The sequence below is a fragment of the Carassius gibelio genome, chromosome B17, assembly GCF_023724105.1.
Source record: "Carassius gibelio isolate Cgi1373 ecotype wild population from Czech Republic chromosome B17, carGib1.2-hapl.c, whole genome shotgun sequence".
In the NCBI taxonomy this organism is placed as follows: domain Eukaryota; kingdom Metazoa; phylum Chordata; class Actinopteri; order Cypriniformes; family Cyprinidae; genus Carassius; species Carassius gibelio.
In genome coordinates this window covers 18,355,441-18,381,908 of record NC_068412.1, presented here as the reverse complement: position 1 = coordinate 18,381,908, position 26,468 = coordinate 18,355,441, and the positions used below count along the sequence as shown (strand labels likewise).

General features: G+C 37.1%; 2 protein-coding genes and 2 long non-coding RNA genes across 5 annotated transcripts; 2 read left to right on the top strand and 2 right to left on the bottom strand.

Annotated features, from left to right (window-relative positions):
- Positions 1-1,211: 1,211 nt before the first annotated feature.
- Positions 1,212-25,971, bottom strand: fas (Fas cell surface death receptor). 2 transcript variants are annotated; one of them, XM_052580505.1, is made up of 8 exons: positions 25,804-25,971; positions 25,312-25,420; positions 24,479-24,607; positions 24,088-24,202; positions 23,489-23,586; positions 23,197-23,318; positions 23,050-23,068; positions 1,212-1,560 (listed from the first exon to the last, which is right to left on the bottom strand). In XM_052580505.1, the coding sequence occupies exons 1-8, from the start codon at positions 25,837-25,839 to the stop codon at positions 1,268-1,270; spliced, it is 921 nt and encodes a 306-aa protein (XP_052436465.1). In that variant the 5' UTR covers positions 25,840-25,971; the 3' UTR covers positions 1,212-1,267. The 2 variants fall into 2 exon arrangements, with proteins under 2 accessions (XP_052436465.1, XP_052436464.1); XM_052580504.1 differs by lacking the exon at positions 1,212-1,560 and adding an exon at positions 22,360-22,714.
- LOC127976220 (interferon-induced protein with tetratricopeptide repeats 1-like) lies at positions 2,735-4,892 on the bottom strand. Its single transcript, XM_052580502.1, has 2 exons — positions 4,789-4,892; positions 2,735-4,378 (listed from the first exon to the last, which is right to left on the bottom strand). The coding sequence occupies exons 1-2, from the start codon at positions 4,791-4,793 to the stop codon at positions 3,079-3,081; spliced, it is 1,305 nt and encodes a 434-aa protein (XP_052436462.1). The 5' UTR covers positions 4,794-4,892; the 3' UTR covers positions 2,735-3,078.
- LOC127976224 (uncharacterized) lies at positions 9,436-10,646 on the top strand. The gene is made up of 3 exons (XR_008157748.1): positions 9,436-9,676; positions 10,126-10,377; positions 10,555-10,646. It is a non-coding gene; the product is annotated as an uncharacterized LOC127976224 (long non-coding RNA).
- On the top strand, positions 10,727-12,019 carry LOC127976225 (uncharacterized). Its single transcript, XR_008157749.1, has 3 exons — positions 10,727-10,777; positions 10,906-10,970; positions 11,373-12,019. It is a non-coding gene; the product is annotated as an uncharacterized LOC127976225 (long non-coding RNA).
- Positions 25,972-26,468: the final 497 nt, after the last annotated feature.

Below are 26,468 nucleotides of genomic sequence, written 5' to 3'. Positions count from 1 at the left end.
TCTGCACTTTATATGAGTTCTCTTATGTGTTTATAATGACAATGTTATCTCCAAAACAAGGCCATTTAACACACGGGGTCAAGATCCTTCTCGTATAAGTTTCTGTTCTTTGCAAGGTTTTGTTTTCGTGAAAATGAAAATGTGCAATGTCCACAGAACATATCAGCGTAATTATATCCAATAAATATAAAGGATGAAGCTATTTATGACTTGCATTGTTATCATTATAGCTATGTTGTATAGTTATTCTGGAGCAGCTTCCCACAATCAACAAGGTCAACTTGGTTGAGTTTGAGCCATTGTGTCATTTAAAGGCTTGACACAATTGTTACAAAAATAATTTAAGTTTGTGCAGCAAATGTCCTCAGCAAACATGGCTGCAATTATTTGAAACATCATCTTTCATTGTTTCAAGTGAAGTGACCCAGCACTTACAGATGGCATTGTTAACAACGATACAATTCATTATGAAAACCTACTTATGATGAACAGGGTACCATTTTAAGCCATTAAAAATAATATTAAATTACAAGTATATAAGTATATAAAGTCAGTGTGGAGAGAAAAATATAAGCGAAAAAAATGTAACACTTAAATGAGACTGAATGATAGTTTCATCCAAAATGATGTATTTCTGGTTATCGTTCCGCCAGCTGGCAGTGAACAAATCTATGATCATCTATATAACACTATATTTGTGAAATTGTAAAATTTTGCCCTTATATGCTGCACTGACTGGAAGAATTTGAAGGAAATTGAAGGAAATTGGTTCAAATTGAGCCACTGTGGCTCTAAATACGATGATTTGGCACATTCGAAGATATACTCAGCAATTTACTTGAAATATCTTACACCATTTCAAGTGAAATAGCCGAGCACTAACAGTTTGATTTAATTAAATAATAAATTACAAATAATATTAAATTAATAAAATGATTTAGGATGGATGTATACTGAGACAAAAGGACATTTGACACCAAATTAAAAGTGAATGACTTGAATTGTTTGACTTTGTTTACAGATCAGTCTAAAATGACCTATTTTTGGTTATTATGCTGCCAGCTGTCATTGACCATATCTACAGCAAACAATTCATATCTAGAACTTTCTGTCTTGACTGATCAACATCATTTAGACAAGAAAAGAAATTCAAATTCTGCTTCTGGTATTTTCAAACAGTTTTCACAATATGAAATATGAATATCTAATGTCGAGACAAAGTTATAATTTAATAGAGTGCACTTTTAGTTTACAACTCTCATTCAGTTTATGGCTGAGCTATTGCTTCTTTCTCAATGATTTTCTGGATCTCGTCTGCTGTTCTTCTTTCATTCATGTGATGAAGAGTTTTGATGAGAGCTGGGTAAGCTCCATGTAAACCTTGTCTCTCGGACCAAGCTTGCAGAAGTCCGAAGGTCTGTTCTTTCACATCGTTATGGTGATTAAGCTCTTGCTCCTCAATATCAGTTTTGCTCATGCCACTCCGCTGGGCAACACGTTTCATTGTTTTCCAGCCCAGAACATCAGCAATTTCTGATAGGTGAGGATTCAGGTCTAAATCTACAGAAAAAGAAGACAGCACTGATTTAAGCTTGTTATTCTGCTATTATTTGAACTGTGATCTAATGACTTTATTTTCTCCAGAAACCCAAACCCATATATTGAAACTGAAGTATTCTACTGCCTGGGGTCAACCACCTTGAGTTAAAGGGGATGTTATACAACACACTTTTTCCCTTTTGTATTGAAAATGGGGAAGGGGGTTTGAACCTTTGTCCCTTTTTTCACCCCTGATTAGTTTGTAAAGTTTGTAACAGTTTGTATAGTTTGTAACACTTAATACAACAATAACTACTTACTGAAAATTGAAGCTCAGTCAGTGTTTTTCATAAAGATTTAGTCTATGTATATCGTCCAATCATTACATTCGGTTTTATTTTAAATTAAATCTATTTGCATACCTCCTAAGGAGTAAAACAGGAGTAACGCTGTGTTTTTACAAGATAGAAGAATTTGACAGAATGTTTAAGTTTAAATCAAGCCGGTGAGCTTGCAGAGTTTCTTCTTGACAGCTAAATTAAATTTGTTGGACTTTTTGTTGAATGAAGCCAACTTTTACCTGTTGAGAATTGCTTTCAGTTTTGTAGACCCATAAAGAGCTGTATTTCTGATGCTTGATTTGGCGAGACAAAGGTGGTTTGAAGATATGCTTTATTATAGCTGTAATTACGCTATAGGTGACACTAGTAGCACAGAAACTGCTTGCTCTGTCTTTAAATGTAGTAGTTTTTCATAATGATATCTTCAAACATAATGCATTTTGGTGTTTTGGTACAAAGTTATCATGTGGTTTACCACAAATGCAAGCTGCTTTGTTGCATTAATGCACATGAATCAATGTGTTGAAGTACCAGGTTTTACTGGATCAAACCAAACTCTTATTTTCACACCTATAAAGCACTATGGGTAATCATTATATATATTCCAAAAACTTTGTGTACAAGTAACATTTGGGTCTTTTAATGTTGATGCTGTTGTGTGGGTGTAACCCGACTGTAGTTCAGATTGGCTGTTCTAATTTACATATTCACCATTTTATAATGAGCATTTGTGTCAGTGTATTCAAAGTTAGTCTGCCTTTAAAAAGTATTTAGTTGGTTCCTCCTGTTTTTGCTGTTAGATATCTTCATCTGGCAATTTCCGATTCAGTGTGTATTCAAAATCAATTCACCACTCAGAAACAGGAGATGAAGTAATTATAAACAATAAAGATTTATTGTGTCATTTTTCTTAACAAGTTCCATTTAACAAGTGATTTTTTTTAATGGGATGGAAAACTACTGCCGTTTATACTACAGTTTATAAGTGCCGAATGGCCTAAATGGCATCAGTCCTTCACACAATGCCATTAAATAGCCAAAGACTTCCACAAAGGTAAAAAGAGAGACATATTAAATATTTTTACAACAAGTTCAACCAGTTCTAATTTTCTGACAGAGCAAAAATTCTACATTAAAGTTTGTCCATCAGGTAAAACAGAGAGAACATCATTCATAATGATTTTTAAAGGTTGTTGCATTAAAGCACATTTGAATCATCAATGTGAAGACTTTTCAGAAAATTCCCAATTTTGTCACAGCGAGGATTTTTGGAATTCATGACAATTTTTTTAAGAATCCTAATGCTCTTTTTTTTGTCCTCTGAAATAGCTGGGATTTCTGCCACTTTCATGTGAAATTTGATTGAATCTTCTGACCGTCTGCAGTAGTGTAGGTGGGAGGCATAACTATAGTAAATATACTGTTGGCTGTGGGGAGGTAAATCATCTATATTTGACAGGAGCTGCTGGTAAATCTCATCTGCTCTCTTTCTGTTGCCTGCGTACTTGTGCATTGATGCAAGGCCTACCGTTTCTCTGAGTGAGTCAGGATAATGTCTGACAACCTCCTCAAACAGCTCAGTAGATTTTACAGCCAGTGTCTTCCTTTCCATGTTGTCTTCCTTCATATTGAAAACCTTCCATTTATAGCAATTTGCCAGATGTTTCAACACTCTGTTTGAGGTGGAGAACTTTTCTCGAGCTCTCTCTGCTGCTTCAATACCTTTATCTACAGAAATTTTTCCAAAATACCTGAAAATAGTACCCAAACACTCCTGGTCTCCAGTTTCAAGAGCTTTGTCTAGTAACTTTTGCATCTGTCTCTCATTGTCTTCTCGTTGCACCTCGTACTGTTTTTCTAAATAAAGAGCGTGAAGGAGCAAATTGTTTGGTTCGTTCTCATGTGCAATTTTCAGCTGCTTTAGAACTTCTGTGTTAAGCTCTGGAGAGCAGTTATGAATTTTATATGTCTTGTTCATGGCTATAGCAAGACCTTTGTGCCATTCCTTCCTTTCTGGTTCTGCTTTCAAAGCAATCTTAAAATAATCAATCGCCTGATGCTTCTTGGATTTGTTGAACTTCACCAGCGTCCAGCCCTTTTCTCCACTGACTTCAGGATGTAGAGCACATCCAGGTGGAGCAGGATGCATTCGCTGAAGCCTCTCCACCTCTTCTAGGTATGCTTTGCTCTTATTCATGTCTCCCATGCGGTAGTAGACCCAAGCCAGGTTAGCTTTGTTGACCTGCAGCCGGACTGCAGCTTCTTCTGTTCCCTGCTCCTGCATCACACTTTCTGCTTTGTGCAGGTACATCAGCGCCTCTGTGTTGAAGCCGAGAGTCTGTTGGATGTAGCCCAGCAGGTTGTAATAGTGAAGCAGCCAAATACATCTTTCCTGGTTCACATCATTCAAGTTACTCAGTAAAGTCTTGAGTTCATTTTTACTGTCTCCCAGATCCCAGGTGAAGTAGCACTCCAGCTTCTGAAGACGTTGTTTCAGGCTGGAGTTACAGAATCATTCAGAACAAAAAAAAAGATGCTGTTTGTTTACATAAAATATTGAATATCTAGCAGCCATTGGACAGATAATCAAAATTTTGGTTGCACTTTATTTTACAGTACGTGTACTAACATGTACTTGTACTTACAGTGTATTTATCTAAGAAAGTTCTGGTAACACAAGGTAACTAGATGGGGTAGGGTTAGGTTTAGGGGTAGGTTCAGGGTTAGTACCTAGTTATTACATAGTTATTGTAATTACTATAATAAGTACATACTGTGTACATGAGGAACAGGGCTGTAAAATAAAGTGCTACCAAAATTTTTTATAGACTTAAACATTTTTCCCACATACAATCTAAAAATCTGTCATGCATTTTTGCATCTTTGATTTAAATGGTAAACAACTTACTCCATATTAATGGTCAGTGGTTGTCTGGTTTGAGAGATGTTTCTTCTGGCAGTGTTGATTTGTTCTTTATGTGAGTCACTGAGAGATCATGCTGTATTTATAATGATCAAGCTCATAAAACCACCTGCTTATCTATCTGAACAAAGTCATTGAACACGTCAGCTCAGGATTTTTCTCTTGGAAATTTCTATTCTGGTGTAGGTTTTATTTATTTAATAAAGTGCAGTTTAACTAATGACAGTCATAAAGTTTAAAGCCTGCCTTCATCAAGCATGAACTCCTTAGATGCAGGTTTTACAGCACAACATATCAAAGCTGTACTTTGTATTCTGTGGTCCAAAGTGATATTGATAACAATATGTGGAAAAGACCCAACTGGGTTGCCGTTTAAAAGGTTGAAGTGATTTTCATATTCATAAAAAAAAAAAATGGTACTTTGGTAACAATGAGCGATACATATGATAAAGTACTTATTAATATTTGTTACGATAGTTTACAATAAAAATACAGCTGTCAATTTTTAGTTAATTTTAACTCCATTCCATTAAATATCTTCAATTAATATTTTAATAATGTATTGAGAAATGCTTATATTGAAATTTAGATGGAATTAATAATCTTAAATCTTGCAATTAGATATACAGGAAATCTATTAACTAAAAAAATACTTCATATGGTGTTCGGTTAAATGTCATAAATACAGGGTAAAAGTGAAATGGGACACTGTCTGATAATTTATCAATGCCATGTGACAGTCTTCAGCTGGTGTGCCCAGGATGGCGACCAGATGACACTGTTTTTCTGTGAGCACATGGCTCGTGTTGTGTTTGTTTGGTGCCATGTGCTCTCTCTCCTGTCTATTGTCTGATCCCGCCCATCTTGTTATGTCATACTTATTCTCCTTGTGTCTGCAGTCCTTTGCTGGTTCGTTAATTAATGTTATGTTCAAAGTATTGCTGGATGTGTGTATGTTCGCCTTGCCTTTCCTGCTGTATTTTCCCCTTTGAGGTAGTTTTTGTTGTAGTTTTGTTTATATTTTATGATTAGTAAATGCTCTTATCTGTCTGCTTTTGAGTCCTCACCTCATCCCTGCTCCCGACCATGACAGAACGAACCAGCCAACAGAGGACTCAGCGGAAGATGGGCTCACTCAATCTACCAGCCTCCACTATCTGCAGCCCCCTCTACCAACGCATGCTTAAGGTAGCAGCATTGAGTTCCCTCCATCAACCGGGAACTGACGTGAGGAAATTTGCAATGGAGTTCAAATTTGCGTTGTAGTCCAGATGGGCTGGACTACAACGATGCAGCCCTCAAGGACCTTCTGAATTATGCCCTTGATGAGCCTTTCAATTGGTGGAGGATGAAAGGGCTGGATCACCTGACGTTTGTGGGGTCCGTAGACTACCTAGCTCCTCAGGGAAACCCTCCGGCCGAGGAGGCTGCAGCGCCCTTTGTGTCGGCTGATGATGCTGGAACGCCTCTAGAAGTGCTGGAGCTCCCCGTGGCGGCTGATGAGGCTTCAGCTCCCCCAATTGCAGCTGACGAGAATGAAGTGCCCTCCCCTCATAAACAGAGGAGGGGGAGGAGGAAGAATGGATCCACTTTGCCACCCCTAGAAGTGGCCGATGAGGCTGCAGTACCCCCGAAGGCAGCTGACGAAGCTGCAGTGCTCCCGGTGGTGACCGAAGAGGTAGCAGCGCACCCAGTGGTGGCAGAAGGGGTTACAGCGTCCCCAGAGGCAGCCGACAAAACTGCAGCACCCCCATTAGTGGCCGAAGAGGTTGCAGCACCCCCATTAGTGGCCGAAGAGGTTGCAGCACCCCCAGAGGTGGCCAACGAAACTGCAGCACCCCCAGAGGTGGCCAACGAAACTGCAGCACCCCCAGAGGTGGCCAAAGAAACTGCAGCACCCCCGGTGGTGGCCAAAGAGGTTGCAGCAACGCCAGAGGAGGCCGACAAAGCTGCAGCGCCCCCGGGGATGGCCGAGGAGGTTGCAGTGCCCCCAGTGGAGGCCAAGGAGGTTGCAGTGCCCCCAGTGGGGGCCGAAGAGGTTGCAGCGCTCCCAGTGGAGGTCAATGAGGTTGCAGCGCTCCTGGTGGTGACCGAAGAGGTTGTAGCACCCCCAGAGGCAGGTGACGAAGCTGCAGCACCCCTGGTGGTGGCCAAAGAGGCTACAGGCCCCCGTAGGTGGCAGATGAAACTGCAGTGCCACCCTCTCAGAAATTGAGGAGGAGGAAGAAGGCTGCTTCCATCCTTTAAGGCCTAGAGGCTTTCCCAGAGCCAGGTGAGGTCCCGGCACCACCAAAGCTCCTTGCCCTGCCAGCGCTGCCCAAGCTCCACTGTCTGCCAGCTCCACCCTTGATGTCAGCTCTACCTCAGCTGCTTGCCCTGCCGGCTCTTTCCTTGAGGAAGGTTTCACTTTTGCTGCCTCCTGACCCATACCAGATCCATGCCACATCTCACAAATGGCATGGGCGACCACGCCATTTCTGAGATTTGGCCCAGATCCGTCCCAGTTGTGGCTGACTTCTGGGTTAGATATGGCCCATATTTACCCTTTCTAGACACAAAAGAATATTTAATTCATCCAGAATAAAGAAAACACTCATGTAGTCTAAACTGCTTTGTTAAAATATAAAAATTAGACAAATAAATATACATACATGAATACAACTGCATGTATAGATATAAAACTAATACATTTACATTATTACAAAAAAAAATACAGATAAATATTTATAAATATAGTTAAATACACATTAACATTACATTTACATTTAGCAGACACTTTTATCCAAAGCAACTTACAAATGAGGACAATGGAAGCAATCAAAATCAACAAAAGAGCAATGATATACAGGTGCTGGTCATATAATTAGAATATCATCAAAAAGTTCATTTATTTCACTAATTCCATTCAAAAAGTGAAACTTGTATATTATATTTATTAATTACACACAGACTGATATATTTCAAATGTTTATTTCTTTTAATTTTGATGTTTATAACTGACAGCTAAGGAAAATCCCAAATTCAGACACGGCAGAGAGGAGTGAGTATGAGAAACATTCAGATACACAGGCTGATTCAGTCTTCTGAATTGGGAGTAGCGAACATGCATTATAAACTTCTTTCAAATTAGAATCTGTTGGGGAGATAACTATTACTATTTCATCAATGGAGTACATTGAGTACTATTTTTAATCTAGTAGGTTTAAACTGAAATAATTTTTCTAGATCACTTAATAAACATATTATTTGTTGTCTGTTTTTGTCTGTTATTGAATCAAATTACAGTAAAATAGTAACACTGTGACTATTACAATTCAAAACAACTCTTTTCTATGTGAATATTATGTTAAAATGTCATTTATTCCTTTGATCAAAGCTGAATTTTCAGCATCATTACTCCAGTCTTCAGTGTCACATCTTCAGAAATCATTCTAATATGATGATTTACTGCTCAAGAAACATTTCTGATTATGATCAATGTTAAAATACAGACGTGCTGAAATGTTTTTTTTTTTTTGGATTCGTTGTTACATAGACTCCAAACATTTGAATGTTAGATGATTTTGAACAATTTAATGCATGTAACACTGTTTCAAATAAATGCAGGTCTTTTGAACTTTGTATTCATCTGTGAATCCTGAAGAATAAAATGCATCACGGTTTCCACAAAAAAAATGAAGATGAAGCAGCACAACTGTTTCAACGCTGATAATAAGTTTCTTGAGCAGCAAATCAGCATTTCTGAGGGATCCATGTGACACTGAAGACTGGAGGAATGATGCTGAAAATACAGCTGCACATCACAGGAATAAATTATTTTATAATGTATTCACATAGAAAACAGCTATTTTAAATTGTAATAATATTTCACAATATTACTCTTTTTACATATTTTAATCAAATAATTACTACAGAGGTGAGCAGAAGATAATTATTACAAATTGTATCAACTTCAAGCTTTTGAACACTAGTGTACTGTATATTTGAGGTTTGACTTACTGTACTAGTCTTGTGGTCAATAGCATCTTGGAGATGTTGTCTTACAGTAGGTTCACTCCGACTCTGCTGGATGCAGCAGGCCTTCAGCACTGAAGAATCTAGGAACAAAACAAGCAATTTGACACAGAGCCAACAATATTTGGTCTGCAGTTCCAGGTTTATTAGATGGAAACAAGCTAGAGCAGGTGAAATGCAAAAAATAAATAAAATAACAGATTCATTGCGATATATGTTGTGAAAAAAAATGCATATTAGGTTACTTAACCTTTTCAGCGCTTCCTACATCTCTTTCAGCAGCTCCCTTCAGAAATATTGAAATCTTGGACACTCCCTTCTGTTGTAGAAGGATTATTTTGTCACTCTTGAAATCGCAGAACTACGGAGCCCTTCTGGAACCACTTTGTCAAAAAAAAAAATAATAATAACTCGTGGCCTCAAGATACTAACTCGTGGCCTCAAGATACTAACTTGTGGCCTCAAGATAAGCTAACTCGTGGCCTCAAGATAAGTTAAGTCGTGGCCTCAAGATAAGCTAACTCGTGGCCTCAAGATAAGCTAACTCATGGCCTCAAGATAGTGAAGTGTCTGACACATGGTCATGGACCCTTTGTTATTAAACTGGACCCTGTACACTCTAAAAAACGCTGGGTTGTTTTTTCAACCCAACTGCTGGGTTGAGGCCGTTGGATAGGACTTTGGGATGTTTTAACCCAAGTTTGGGTTGAAAATAACTCTCTTTTTTAACCCAGCGGGGTGGGTTGAGGACGCGGACGTGAAGGAGAGCACGCACGTCACGTCAAAATCGTACGTCTCCAGTGCGAGCAGCCGCCATTTTCTCACCGTGATAGACGCGAGAAGCGAGTGAAAGACTATGGTAAGTAACGTTAAATATTCAAAATGTAAAGTTATCTTTTATTGTTTACCCGGTTGTATGAAAGGCGGAAGGTTTTATGAAAGGCGGAAACAAAGGAGCTTAACGTTATATATATATATAAAAAAAACGGACGCGGTTTTCGCCTCGGACACGGAGGTCTTAACTGCCTCATGTAACGTTTCTGAACGGAGGATGTACTTTTAATGTAACGTCTGTGAATGTATTTTGGCATATTTACATAAGATTTTACATTATCTGTTCTCTTTGAGGCGTAAAAAGACGGTTATGGTCACGGTTACGCTCATGTGAATTTGTCTTTTTTCGCGGTTAAACTGAATGTATGTTTGTCTCCTAAAGGAAACGGCATTGTGTAGTAAAGACTAGCATAATTATTTTGAGGCTGTTGAAGTGGTAACTGTTAAAAGTATGTTTTACATGTAATATTTCAGACTTGTCAAGCTTGTTTTCATTGTCCTCGTGCTGAGAGTTAAAGACACAGAAGCTGTTTGTGTGAGGAGTCACAGACCTGTGTGAGGATGAGGAGGAGGTGTTCTTCTGAAGAGAGGGACAGACGGTTTAAGGAGAGTAAACTTCAGAATAACATCAAGGTATCTTTATTTTTACTAAGACTAAAATAATGTTGTTGTTTTTTTAGATGTTGCAGTCCAGAGACAAGATAACTTCATTCTTTTGAGACTGATGTAAGTTAAATTATTATTACTTTTTTTTTTTTTTTAGAAAATTAATGTTTCTGTTGTGTCCTGCCTGTTAACTTCACATTTTGATGCAAAAACAGTGTGATTTTATATATATATATATATATATATATATATATATATATGTATGTATATGTTAATATTTTATTGAAACCATTGCAGAACTCAAACTAACTGGAGTTAAGGACACACAAGTCTGCTTGTGTGAGGAGGTTTTCTCAGCTTCTTCTGAAGAGAGGGAAAGATCGTTTAAGGCAAGTAGACTTCATAATTTCATGTTATCAGTTGTTGTTTTTTTACTAAGAGTAAAATAATGTTTGTTTTTTGTTTTTGTAGATGTTAAAAGCAAGAGACATGGGAGATCATCATTCCCTTGAGATTTTCTGTAAGTTATTTTTAGAAAATAAATTTTTCTGTTGTCTCCTGCCGGTTTACTTCACATTTTGATGCAACAACAGTGTGATTACGTGCTCATTTCATTAAGACCATTGATGTCTGTGTTTTTTATTGCAGAACTCAAACCAACTTTGGAGTTGTCTGATTTGGAGAGTCATTATTCTTGGTCTTCGCTCGTAGAGGTAAAGTTCACACAAAAAATCATTTACTTGCCCTCAAGTCATTCCAAACCTATAAGACTTTTGTCTGTCTTTACAACATAAATTAATATATTTTTAGTTTTCTCATAATATTTGTTAATCCATTTATAGTTTAGATAATCAGTATTTTCAAGCTTCATAAATATAGAGTTATTGTAGAAGTAAATTCTGATATTTATATATCAAACAATATTGCATGTCCTCACACTAGTGCTGCCATTATAGCATTCTGAAGCGCTGTGGTGGACTGAGACATTAAACAACCGCACAAAGTGTTGAAACTTTCACCGATTATTTACCTATCCTTACGGATGTGAATACACCTCTACCTGAAAATGGATAGTTTAATTAAATGTTTAATTTTTTCAAATGTGTTTCTCTTAGGCCACTGATGAAGAGCAGGCGGTGACTGGGATGAATGCTGGTCAGAGAGGAGAATCTTCTTTCCCCTAAACAGCAGTGGTTTTAAAGGAGGACGCTGCCCTGGATGATGTAGAAGATGTCACATGCTGTGCTGATGGGGTTTCTTCATGATTACATCAGTTATGCTAAAGAGATCATGAAAATTGACCGTGATGCATGATCTGTATGCATGGACTATGAAACAAACTGTAAGTGTATAATTTGTTAAAAAAAAAAGTTAAGTGCTTTTTCTGTGTTTAGTAGAAGAGTTTACACTCTGTCATTCATACACCTGCTCACATTCTTTCACACACACACACACACACATGCGTCTGTTAAATGTTATAATATCAAAGTTAATGTTGTGATTTATTTGTGTACTGTCATGCCAGAATAGTTGGGAAAAAACCTAACTAATTGTAAATTTATTGTATGTGTTTTCGTATATTTTTATACAATATATACAATTGAACAAAGTCCAATTTGATCTTAAGTTATATTCATCAAATGTTCAATGCTTTGTTTATGAACTCTGTAGCTGTTAATGCCATCCTTTTCTGCATTTCTTCTAACATGTTACTTTTTGACTTTTCTCTTGTTTTTAATAAATATTTTCCTTTTGATAATTATTATTTGTGTGTAAAAGTGATATTTAAAATGAACAACATTTGTAGGTTTAATGCCTAGCTCAATTTGGGTTAATTTTAACGTAGAAATGCATTGTTTCCCCACATGGCTGCACTCTGCGAGTTTATTTTCTGCCAGCAGGAGGCGCTAAGAGCGGGAGAGGTAGGTTTCTCCGGTAACGGCTGCAGAGCGGTACTGAGCTCACAAAAGCTGCCTTATCAAGCACATGCGAAATGATATCGAACATTTTCTAAATACAGTAGTTTTCCTTCTGAAATAGTGATAAAAAAAACACCCGCTCTGTTTTTTTAAACCCTGCAATATAGTCATTTTAAACCATAAAAAAGGCAACCCAGCAGGCTGGGTTAAATATGATAACCCAACTGGTTGGGTTAAAACAACCCAGCGCTGGGTTCGTCCCTTTTTGACCCAGCGCTGGGTTGTCAAAATAACCCAAATTGGGTTGTTTTCAACCCAGCAGTTTTTAGAGTGTACTGTAGTGCAATGTAATACTTCACATTCTGTGCAATATTATCTGTTTTAATATTCAGTGTAATAGAATTTGCTGCAGTTCTGTTTCTATTTATTTACTAGTACTGTTCATCACAATCAATTCAATTCTGTTAATACAGTAATATAAATCTTGTATGCTGCATTTCCATAGTCCTTTATAATTCTTCTTCATATTTTATAGCATATTTTTATACTTTTTACATGTATATAGGCTACTAGTTTATTTACCAACTTCTATTATTATTTATATTCCTTTAAATGTCTTGATGTAGACATCAACTGTGACACAAGAATTGTCCCCCGGGTTATCAATATCAATAAAGATCAAAGTATTTCTGATTCTGAAGATAGCCTGTAGTAGTGTGCAGACTGGTTCATTAATTATTGAAGTGTTTCACATTTTGGAAAAGCATGTCTGTGTAGCCTACGATAAAACGTCAGCAGAGGGCGTTCTAGGCTTAGGTCAGGGTACCTCCGTCTGGCTGTTTGTATTTATGTGTATTTCCCGGTATTTCCCAGTTGATGGCAAGGAGTTGCGGGATGAGAATGCGTTAGATGATCATATGAATAATTAGCATAACAAGTTAAGCAGGCTAATTCAACATTAATGGCTATCAAGTCCGATAAAATTTGTAACATTAGTAACAGAGACTAAAATAGCAGTGACTTGATAGCCATTAACATTGAATTAGCCTGCTTAACTTGTTATTCTAATCGTTAATGCTTCCAGCTCGAACACCTATAAGAGATCGCTAACACATGTGACCAACTGGGCGCGTTCCACAATGGATGCGGTTGTGAAAGTAAGCAACGAGATAGAGAAAACATTTAAAATGAAAGAAATAATGAGTATTGTATTCTTTGATATTGAAAAAGCTTATGATTCCATGTGGAGGGAGGGGTTACTAATTAAAATGAATAAAATGGGATTTAGAGGTAAGTTATATAACTGGGTATTAGAATTTCTGTCAGAAAGAAGATTTAGAGTCAAAGTGGGATCAGACGTATCTGAGGAATTTGAAATTGTTAATGGAATTCCACAAGGCAGTGTTATTAGTCCAGTTTTATTTAATGTTATGATCAATGATATTTTTATGAATCTAGATAGAAGGATTGGGTCAGCTCTGTATGCAGATGATGGGGCCATATGGGTAAGAGGACGAGATGCCATAAGGGTGAGAAGTAAAATCAAGGAAGCAATAGGAAAGGTAGAACAATGGTCGTATAATTGGGGATTTAAGCTTTCTACAAGTAAGTCTTGTCATATGATATTTACCAGGAAGAAAGGGATAGATAAACAGAAGCTACAGTTATATGGCCACAATATGGAAACAGTAGATCATTTTAAATATCTTGGTATTTGGTTAGATCAAAAGGGAACATGGAAAATACACATTGAAAAGGTGGAATCAAAATGCAAGAAAGTCATAAATTTAATGAGAGCGGTAGTGGGGAAAGATTGGGGAGCAAATAAACAATCATAATGTATATTTATAGGGCTCTAATGAGGTCAACAATAGATTATGGATGTTATGTTTATGGAGCAACAGCTAAAACCCATTTATTGAAGTTAGATAGAGTTAGTAATAAAGCATTGAGGATCTGTGCAGGTGTAATGAGATCAACACCAATTAAAGCAATACAGGTTGAGTTAGGAGAAGTGCCCTCAGACCTGAGAAGAGATAAAATCATGCTTACATACTGGAGTCGCTTAAGTGGATGTGGGTTTGAAAACCATGCTAAGAGCATTATTCAGGAATGTTGGGAGTATAGTTCTTTTAAAGGTAATGGTTTTGGATGGGTAATAAAGACTAAATCAGAGGAATATAGAGTAAATAATATATGGTTTAACTCCCCTACACCTATCAGTAATATCCCTATTTGGTTATTTCCAAGAACTGAGATAGACTTAAATATATTGGAATTAAAAAATGAATGGGAAGAGAGTAGGAAAGGACATTTGGCAAGTCAGTACATAAGGAACAAATATTACAGTTATTTAGATATGTATACAGACGGATCTAAAGATGAAGAGGACAAGGTAGGAATAGGAATATATATACCAACAATGAATATAAGCATTGGGAAAAGATTACCCGATCAGGCATCAGTGTAGACGGCAGAGATGATGGCGATTATTGTAGGACTGCAGTGGGTTGAGGAAGTAAAACCAGACAGAGTGGTGTGTTGTGTTGACTCTGTAGCAGCTCTTTATAGTATTCAAAATATGAAATCTAATAGAGAAGATCTAATGCTAGAAATTCAACAAAGTTTATTTAGATTACAGAGACTACGGATAGATGTGAGATTCTGCTGGGTACCTGCCCACACAGGTGTACAAGGGAATGAGGGAGCAGACAATATAGCAAAAAAATCAACTAAGATGAACAATGTCATAAATATACCTCTTGGAAAAGGAGAAGCTAAGGCGATAATTAAAAAAGAAATGTTAAAGAAATGGCAGGATAGGTGGGATGTGGATAAAAGTGGAAGGAAATATTACAGCTTGCAAAAATCTATTAATGCTCAGGGTGTGAATAGAAGTAACAGAAGAGAGGAGAGTGTTTTAACCAGGCTAAGGTTTGATCACACAGGGTTAAATAAAACACTGTTTTTAATGGGCAAAAGTCCATCAGATGAATGTTTGTAATGTAGGTCCAAGGAAGATGTAGAACATGTATTGCTATATTGTAAGAAATATAGAGATGAGAGGATGAGGCTAAAACAAAAGATAAGTCAGACAGGAAGGAAGTGGAACCTTGAAGGTTTATTAGGCACAACAGGAGATGGGGTAAAGGATACACAGAAAGCAGTTATACAATATCTAAAAAATATAGGGATATACAATAGGATATAGAATTTTTTTTATTTTATTTTTTTATTATTATTATTTTATTTTTTTTATTATTTGATATAAAGTAGTACCAATGGATATAGCTCATGTTACATACTCTGATACAGTAGGTGGCGGTATGCACCTTTAAAAGTCATGGTTGCAATCTGCCAAAAAATGAAAAGAAGAAGAAGAAGAAGACCAACTGGGCGGCAACGTCATCCGAATGCAAAGAATTATGGGTATGTTTGGCCAGTTAACAACATCGTCTGGCATAGCAGGCTAGTGTTCTGCCATGAAAATAATGAAAAATTAGCGTGAAAACTGAATATAATCCTACAAAATGCAGCGGGCTAAAGAAAACATTGTCGGAGCATACCGCCTAAAACTAACTCCTAATGCAAAGATGAGATATGACGAGAAAATAAAGAGAATCAAAGGACTCGATCCTTACGAGCAGAGCGTCTGGTCAAGGTAACACCCTCCAGCCCAAAAGAAGGGCATGTGAAAAGGCTGTGTTGTGGTGCTTTTGCAGACAGCCTGAAGAGCTTGATGACATGTTTGCTTGCGATAATCAGAACTGTCCTATACAACATACACTACCGTTCATTTAGACTGCGTGGGACTCAGCAGCGCACCAGCCAGAGAAGAGTCATGTGTCTGTGACTTATCCACAACCTACCTCATACATTTTCAGTTTCTCATCATTTTTTTTCGACTCTTTATAAATGTAAATGTATTCATCTAAATGTATTTACATGTTAAATATGTAAAGAAACTGAAGTTGGTTGTTACTACTATTTAAGTTATGTAATTGTGTTTGCAACCAAAAAACACTGATTTTGCACAATTCTTCCTTAATAAAGATAAAGGAGGCAGAATTACATTCAATCTTTGAGTATTTTATTTACAGACATGGCTAAAAAAAACATTACATGTGAGAAGAGACATTACAAAATCTTTTTTTAGGAAACAAAAAAAAAACATTTTACATATTAGATGTGAGCATGGTGTATAATTCTAACATGACACCTTCACAACAATACTTGGACACATTGGTCAACAGCACACAACCACAATTATTATCCAGCAAAGTCTTCAGCTCAGTCTCATGAGTGGTGTGGACAGTGTCCGGCGATGGGAGTGGGTTCTCAGGATCTTCCATCTCAGGTGCAGGTGTAATGTCTGACAGTAACAATATAAAGAAATCGTGTCATATCACAACCTCTATTCCTAAGGATTCCAGTTTATCTATACACAGGGGGCAACATACACTACCGTTCAAAAGTTTGGGGTTAGTAAGATTTTTTAATGTTTTTAAAAGAAGCATCTTCTGCTCACTAAGGCTGTATTTATTTGATAAAAAAAATAATAATAATAATAAACAGTAATATTGTGAAATATTATGACAATTTAAAATGACTTCTCTATTTTAATATATTTTAAACTAATTTATTCCTGTAATCAAAGCAGGATCACACTCCAACATTTCATAGGCAGGTTAGACTGCAAACACAGTCACCAAATAAATTGCAATGTAGCCTAGATGTACAACATTTAAAACTGATTAACGTTACGCTTTAATACACTGGTAACTTAAGTTCATTTTCTAGCCATGTCATGCTAGTTAACAGTTAACATTTACAGAGAGTTATGGTAACTTACATTTGTGAAAATGCTTTGAACACCATCATGTGTGTGGTGGAGTGTTATCGAAGGTAAGCTTGGCCTCCTTACCGCCAAGTAGCCCAGAGTGCAGTCGGAAGCACGCGGTAATGGTCAGAAATTCAGCGAGAGTGGGATCAACAGAACCCCACTGTTCGGACAAATATACACAATAAAAAGGTGATACAAAATTTAATACCTTGGAAAATTACATTTAAGACACTTTAAGTACCTTTATTTTCTCTAAATTGATTTATAAACTTTTAATACTTTTTAAGAACCTGTGGACAAAAATTCAGGGTGGAGGTATACTGAGAGAAAAAGACATTGACTCTAAAATAAAAGTTAATTACTTGAATTGTTTGACTTTTTGTTTTGACTATTGTTTTTTTCTGCTGTAAAGATTGGGATTTTAACACGTGGAGTCTATGGGACTGACTCCCCTTTGCAGCCAGCCTCTAGCGGCCAGTTGACGAATTGCAGTGTAACTCACTTCCGTACGGGCTTCAGGAGAGAGAGCGGGAGGATGCCGCTTGAAACCCGGCTCTCTATGCGTGCTTTGAAATGATTGTGCGCAGAGACCAGCACACTAGCTCCAAATATAATAAATAAATAAGCAAGACTTAGAAACAGGTGCAAATGATCAACTACGATCCATTTCAACCCTACAAGCGAGTGAATCAGAATCAGAATGAGCTTTATTGCCAGGTATGTTTACACATACCTGGAATTTGTTTTCGTGACAGAAGCTTCTGCAGTGCAACAGAATGACAGCGACAGAATAAAAAACACATAATAAAAGAATAAAAAATACAAATAAGTAGGTAAGGAATAACAATATACAAATTGAAAATTGCAGGTATATTACAATAGGCAGTTTTGTATGTACAGGTATGTGCAAATTTGAAGTATAAACTAAGAATGTGTGTTAAATAAGTGTATGTGTGTATAAATAGTGTATAAATAGTGTTGTGTGTTATTATCAAGTGTGCATTAGATGGATTGCCTCGGGGAAGAAATTGTTCCGATGTCTGGTCATTCTGGTGCTCAGTGCTCTGTAGCATCAACCAGATGGCAACAGTTCAAAGAAGGGGTGTGATGGATGTGAGGGGGCCAGAGTGATTTTGCCAGCCCTTTTTAATTACTCTGGATAAGTACAGTTCTTGAATAGAATGGAAGGTTGTATCAATGATTCGCTCAGCAGTCCAGACCTCTGTAGTCTTCTTAGGTCAGATTTAGAAGCTGAGCTGAATCAGTGCAGAGGACGGATTCAATGATGGCAGAGTAGAACGGTTTCAGCAGCTCTTGTGGTAGTGAACAACACTAATCAAGTTCGGAAATTTGTATCACTATTCAAGATAGCCTGTCAGGCAGGGCAGTACAATTTGGAAGTCTTACTGGATAAAACAATAGCCGGGACGTCAGGTTAGCAATTTTTCAAGCCCTGACACACACACACACACACACACACACACACACTCATACTAGTGTACATACATACATACACACTAGTGGTGTAATGCTATGGCACAAAGAGTAGTGATGGGAAGTTCGATTCTTTTCCGCGAACCGGTTCTTTCGGACGGTTCGATTCAATAAACCGGTTGAAAAAACCGGTTCATCGGTTCTTTCACGCTCGACGTAATGACGTCATTGGCGATGACATAATGGCGTCACGTCTATCAAACATTCAAATATATAAAGTCATTAATCATAACTTTAGTCAGTTAAAACCTCATAATCATGAAAAGTTTACATTTGAGTTTTGCAACAACACCTAAATACAGTAACAGCAATAATGTGCATATGAGGATTTAAGTCTTGAAGATATAAAGTAAATAAATTAGGTGTCATCAGCGCAGAAACCATGATCCACTTACTAAACATAATCCATTGCGATGTATTTGTTATTAAATGAACTTACGTTTCGCCAGATTGCCCTTCATCCAAGCCCTCAAAATACCCGCTCATAACGTTACTAGTACAGAATCAGAATCAATCACCAAAAGAATCCCTTCGGTTCAGACATGCTGTGAGTCAGTTGGCTTCACGCTGAATCGCGCATGCGCAGTATCATCAGTTCATCGGTTCTCAATTCGGACGCGTCCGACAGAAACGATTCTCGGTTGAGTGTACTGATGATCCGAAAACCGATGCAACCGGTTCTTGACTCGAGAACGAGAATCGCTCTAACCGGCACGTGCTGCAGTTCAGTGTCATCAGCTGCTTTACTGGTGTTCATGTTCTGTTTACTACAAACTCAATTTGTGAATGTCATCATTAACTATAAATACAGTACAGATATCTCATAAATCATCCCTTATTCCTATTAAACATAAGAGTCTTTAGAGTCTTAATTATTGTCCAACTTCCCTGAAAACCCATTTGGCCTATACATTATATACAATATACAGATTGGAAACATTATTCTAAAACAAATAATAATAAAAAAATCAAAATAAAATATAGTTATTTTATCACACTTTCCGATGTTTAACAAAATACTTACAAAATTACACGCATGCGCAGTATCATCAGTTCATCGGTTCTCAATTCGGACGCGTCCGACAGAAACGATTCTCGGTTGAGTGTACTGGTGATCCGAAAACCGAAGCAACCGGTTCTTGACTCGAGAACGAGAATCAGCTCATCGGTTCTCAAATCGGACGCGTCCGACAGAAACGATTCTCGGTTGAGTGTACTGGTGATCCGAACACCGAAGCAACCGGTTCTTGACTCGAGAACGAGAACTGCTCCAGCAGTGGGCGTGTTTGTTCATTATCTGGCTCGGCTCGGTGTTCATCTTCAGTTCGGTCTTCACAGCATTTCATTCAGTGTACTGTTTGAGTAAATGGATTACCCTGGGATATTGGTTTATTCTGACTTAGAGGGAGTGTCAGTCACGTTAAAAAAGTTAACCGCTTAAGTAATTTGTGGATTTATGCTTATTGGAGACGTGAACCGTTTCAAACGATTCAGTTCGATTTGGTGAACTGGTTCAACCGGTTCACTAAGAAGAACCGGTTAAATTGAACGATTCGTTCACGAATCGGCCATCACTAACAAAGAGCACTCAGTTCAAAAGCTGTCACTCATCTTAGTTCATAGCGATCTCACAAAGAACGTTATTATCATTAAATTTCTCTATGCTGCACAACAAATCTCTTATTTACATTGCTTCAACACTCTGTTATAATGAGATGATTCCTGCTGAGCACTGTGAGTGAATTCTAACTTAAATGCCTCTTATTCGAGTAATGAACAGACATGTCTGTGATTGGCTACATTGCTCAATGCTGCAAAAACATGTTGAAACAGAAATTGATCTCCAAAGTGCACATGCACTGGATAGCTTGCCAATTCTGCAATAAAGTGCCATTAATACAACCTTAAAGCTGCAGTCGGTAACTTTTGACACTCTAGCGGTTAATAAACAGAACTGCTTGCGTCTTGCGGAAGAACATCGTAGCTGGAACTACTTCTCTCTGTTTATGTCTATGAAGAATCACAAAGGTACTGGGTAACTCCGCCGCGGTACCCCCGAAGCAATCTAAAATAGTCAGAATATAAACACTTATTATAGGTGCACCCTAGTGATTCAGGACCAGTGTTGGGTATAGTTACTTTGGAAAGTAGTTAGTTAGGTTACAACGTTACCATCAATTAAAAGTAATCAGTTATGATACAGCGTTACCTATTCATAAAAGTAACGCGTTAGAGTACTCATGCGTTACCAAAAATTAAAAGCCGTTTGCAGCGGCTCACACACGACAGACACAGCCCCCGGCCCCTTTAAATGCACCTAGAAGTCGTGAATCCCGACAATGAATAACGTCAGTCATCCGACTAAATTAACACTGCAGGATAACAATAACAGGAAAGACAGTCAGCAATCGGCTATTCCACATAGCATTTTATTTATTTATTATCACAGAATATATTATTAATCAAAATTCTCACCTAACGTTACCCAGCCCGAGTAGCCTAGGCTACTGTATATTATGAGCACCACAAGATAACTCCTGATTTTTCTTTAACTTTAAATAATGCAGTTATCAAAGTACAAGTATGCTTACTTGTAAACACAACCTTAAACAGGCTTGCAGATTTAAATCCATTTAGAAATGATGAACAACCAGCCAGCCAATGATCTAACAGAAATTAACAGCTGCCTTTCAAACAAAAATGATAACAAACCGAATTAAATCCTTCACCGCCACACAGGCAAATGACAAATCGCTTAATAGCCGAACTAATTATTATTAAAGTGTCACTCACAGTCACAAGCCTAAATTCGCTTTAACACAGTCCTCTTACATTTACTCTTCAAAGTAGTGATTAAAACGTAGCGTTAAATTTGAGGTAGAATTTTTGGCGGTCGACAGAAGCTTTTCACCAAAGCAGAGTGTGCATTTTACCGTTTTTTCGTTGACAAATTGAAAATAATGTGCGTACTTCCATAAACCAAACGCTGTCCACTCTGCTATCTTGCCGGGAGTTCGAAAAAAAAAAAAAAAAAAAAACACACACACACAGGGTCAGGCTCAGGGCACCGACGCATCACAGCCATTGACTTTACGATCGCAGAGCTTCGGCTCCGCTGATACATCCGCAGGTGGCACAGTAGACCTAGGACTACTGTCTGACAAAAAGCAGGCTGCAGTCGGGATTTTCCTTTCCTTAAAATAACGGATTACTTTTTTAAAAAAATAACGAAGTTACTGATTACTTACGCACGAAACTAACGCGTTAAGTTACAAATTTCAGGAAAAAAGTAATTAGAGTACTCTAACGCGTTACTTTGTAACGCGTTACCCACAACACTGTTCAGGACAAGCTAAAAACACGGTTTGGCAAACGGATTCATGGCGTACTAGCTTATTATATACATTTTTCTACATTTTGAACACAAACAAAGTTCCGGACCGCAGCTCTGATTGGTTGTTTCTTACCGGGATTGGATGAACTTCTGCAAATGGCAATAGGACCACTGGGAGGAGCCAGAGGAGCTTGATTTTTTCACAGATTATCTGTCTCATATTCTACTGTCAGGACATAATGACAGGTTTAACAAATATGTAAAAAATATATTTTTTACAAAAGTTACCTACTGCAGCTTTAAATTGAGGGGTTTTTTTTTATTTCGTTTGAGGGGGCTTGGCCGTAGAACCGGGCCTGCTGCCAACTGTCAATGACAAGAAGCAATATAGCAAATAATTAATTTTTAGAATTTTTTGTTGTGACTGATTAACATCATTTAGACTAGAAAATAAATTCTTATTTGGCTACTGGTATTTTCAAACAGTTTTCACAATATGAAATATGAATATCTAATGTCGAGACAAAGTTGTAATTTAATGGTGTGCATTTTTAGTTCACAACTTTCATTCAGTTTATGGCTGAGCTATTGCTTCTTTCTCAATGATTTTCTGGATCTCGTCTGCTGTTCTTCTTTCATTCATGTGATGAAGAGTTTTGATGAGAGCTGGGTAAGCTCCATGTAAACCTTGTCTCTCGGACCAAGCTTGCAGAAGTCCGAAGGTCTGTTCTTTCATATCATTATGGTGATTAAGCTCTTGCTCCTCAATATCAGTTTTGCTCATGCCACTCCGCTGGGCAACACGTTTCATTGTTTTCCAGCCCAGAACATCAGCAATTTCTGATAGGTGAGGATTCAGGTCTAAATCTACAGAAAAAGAAGACAGCACTGATTTAAGCTTGTTATTCTGCTATTATTTGAACTGTGATCTAATGACTTTATTTTCTCCAGAAAAGTTATATTTACAGGGGTTAAAATAAGGAATGCACTTATTTTAAAGTTTTTTTTTACCAACAAATAACTAGGTCAAGAGGTTGTAATATCACATATAACTTATTGGTAATCAAAGTGAGTGAATGAACTGAACATGAATTCAAAAAATTTGATTTGTTGAAAAAAAAATTTTAAAGGGAGGATACTGATATTTGATGTATTTAAAAACACATGCAAACATATCCAATAATTCTCACTAGCAAACATACCTTTCAGGTGAGGGTCTTCCTATATGGGGAAACAAATATATTCATCAGTCACAAAAGATTTGAAAATGCTAATCAAAAAATTAACATGCAGTTCCACTGTAACACCACAAGGGTGATACGGAAGCTTAGAATAAGGGGAAAAAATACCTTTCGAGTAATTAAATATGGGATCTGTTTATCATTTAAATAAAGTTTGCGTGTTATCCAGAACACCACCACACCAACACCAGCCAAAAGTATGAGCGACACCACAACAGCTACAATGGTGCCTGAAATATGAAATCATATTAGTCAATTATCTGTAACGTATTTAGCGTTTATACTGCATAGGCTTTAGAGGACTTTTTTTAGTTATTGCTTATACTGCGAGTACACAGAAGTGCTCTTGGAACACTAGCATTTTAACATGTACTGAAATCAGTGTTAAAGCAGCCCTTACCTGTGCTTGTGGATTGTCGATGTGTGAGCTCTTTGGGTTCATTGCACACAGTGTTGTTGCTTTTTGTGCATTCTTGTTTCACTCCAAGTTCATCACACCTGTTGGGTAAACAATAGGCAAACAGAGAGAAGACAGAATCATAAACTGAAAACCAATATACAATATACTGAGAAAGTATAATAATACTTAAATTTCAAATCTTCAAGCAACTGTTAGCAAACCCCTTTTTAAATCAAATAAGCAGAAACACGAAAAAAAAAAAAAAAAAAAAAAAGGAATTGCAAACATTTAGACCAGATGTACCAGGATTACAGTTATTTAATATTGCTATGTATTGTTATGTAAACTTAAAGCACACGCATTGCTATTACTTTTCTATTTCATCTTTTTGAGAGAAGGAAAAAAAAGATAACTTATTACAGTATCATTTCAGTGTTTTCCCCAAACTGAGTCTGCTTCAGCACAGATTGTATTTGGTTTGAATGGGAGCAACATGTGCATGCACACAGCTTTTTACAGTAAATTCCATTCTAACATTCGATGCACACAGACATATGTAATTCATTTCAGAGCGAAAAGGGATTTGGCTGACTACATACATGTCACAGGGATTGCAGATCTTGCACAGGTCACCGTTTTTACAGTAATAATTTTCCTTGCACCAGCAGACAGTGTTGTGAAATGGTGAACATCTCTCCTTCGTTTCCATGTTTGCTATTGGAAGGAGAGAAAGCAGAAATAAGACGTTTTACAATAGTTTTGCCTATGCTTACATTTGGGCTCCAAGAAGCAAAATACTACCATCTGAAAACAGCCCCATCTCTTGCATTATTGAGATTTTGGCAAATATTTTCTAAATAAGAGTTGACTGTTTTCTGCCCATTTGTTAAAATTCATGTTTATTAGATGGTATAAAAACAACACAAAAAAACATTGATTTGCAGAAAATCACAATTTAACTGACAAAACTAATAAGGTGTTAAGACCTACCATTGGAATCACAGACTTTACAAGGCTGACATTGGTGTTCACTGTTTGGGTGATCCAAATAGGTGCCATCCTTACACCTCTCACAATACGTTATATTTGTTTCTGTGCAGTGATTTAAGACCTGGTAGCCTGTAACACACACATTTATATACTCCATAACATCCTTTAGTTTCTTCTAAATGAAGATAATTACATAGATGTCTTAAATATTTACGAACCATGAAACCATCCATAAGGGTCAATTTGACCATTAGAAACTGACTGAAAGCTAAATAAATAAACTTTCAGTTGATGTATGGATTGTAAGGATGGGGCAATATTTGGCCGAGAAACAACTATTTGTAAATCTGGAATCTGATGGTGAGAAAAGAAAAAAACAGAGCTTTGAAACCTTTAAAGTTGTCCAAATGATTTCTTAGCAATGCATATTACTAATCAAAAATTAAGTTTTGATATATTTACGGTAGGAAATTTATACAAATATTTTAATGGAATGGAACATTATCTTTACTAAACTTTATATTACTAAGCTGAATATTCATTTATTTATGTTTGTTTGTTAGGTAGCCACGTAATAAGATAGCCTGGTAATACCAGACTCTGCTACTTCATTTTCCTTCGTAGACAGAGTACAGAAGCGAAATGAAATTGAGCGGAAGTAGGAAGTCTGACGTAGTCAGGCTAGTAATAAGATGGATCTTCAACCAGAAAAATAAAAACCTGCTGAATGTTAACCCATCTAAACACTAACGCTACACGTTTGATGTGAAATAAGAAACGATGTCCACCTCGCTAACAATAAACACCGTGTATGTGTGAACATTAGTTCTTGCCTGTGGGACAAAGACAGCAGGTGTTTCCCTCATGCCGGTAAGTCCCGAGCTCACAGACGCCGCGTCTCGTGCGCCGGGGACTACCTTCTGTCAGTCCCACAATTAACACCTGAAAAACACGGGAAGAAAAACTGCACTTAACAGATGAAATATGAAATTAAAGTAACGTTTTCTAGTTGAAATTCTTTTCAAGCATACTTTCTGAAACACAAGATGGTGTAACCGCAATCTAAGACAAAACGAAATCGAAAGATAAACTTAAAAGTACAAGAAATGTTTAACGTTAGTATGTTTGTACTACACTATTTTACACTAAATTGTATTCAATTATTTGTAAAATAGCAATCAACAAATATTGTACAAACCAATTCCATACATTTCTGTGTTCCTCTAGTGATTTGATTGTCGATGGAGGGGGGCTTTTTTGACAGTATATACAGTGAACAGTATTATATACCATAAAAACTGAATATTGTTTAAAGTTTTACTTACCGCATAGACCAGAAATACGAGATTGGAGAAATTCATGTCTTTAAGAGTAAACGGCACAAAGAAACAACGTTTCTAGTAGTAACGTTTGTGATAAATTCTCCCAAACCTCCAAGTTACATTATCAACAACGTTTTGAAACGAAAGTGACGTTAGAGGGAGTGTCTTATGCGCGAGCTAATTGTTCTTTTGAGCCGAATCCTATACATCTGTTTTTACCAAAACCGCTCAATCATGGTCCGAACCGTTCTCGAGAATATAATAAGTCGCATACTCATTGAACGAAGTAAATGTTAGTTGGTTTTAGCGAGTAACAGTTATTGTATAGCTCCCCAAGAGCACGTAATAACGGTATGATGTAAATGAATCAAACGAACCGGTTCACTAAATCGAACTGATCGAAAGAACCGATTCGAGGTAAAATTGCGGACTTTCCTCTGTAGGGAATCCCCGTTGTTGGGCTATATTTACATTACAGATCGTTCTTACGGCAAACATGTGTAGACTAAAATGATCTTTAAAATCCATTATTTTCAAGCTTTAGCATCTAACATACTTAACTTGGAAACTTGCCATTTTATCAAACAGTTAAGATAGCTTTCTGAGGCTTGTACCACCTATTGCAATGGAACTACCCCAACGGAAATTTAATTTATTCACAGAAATGT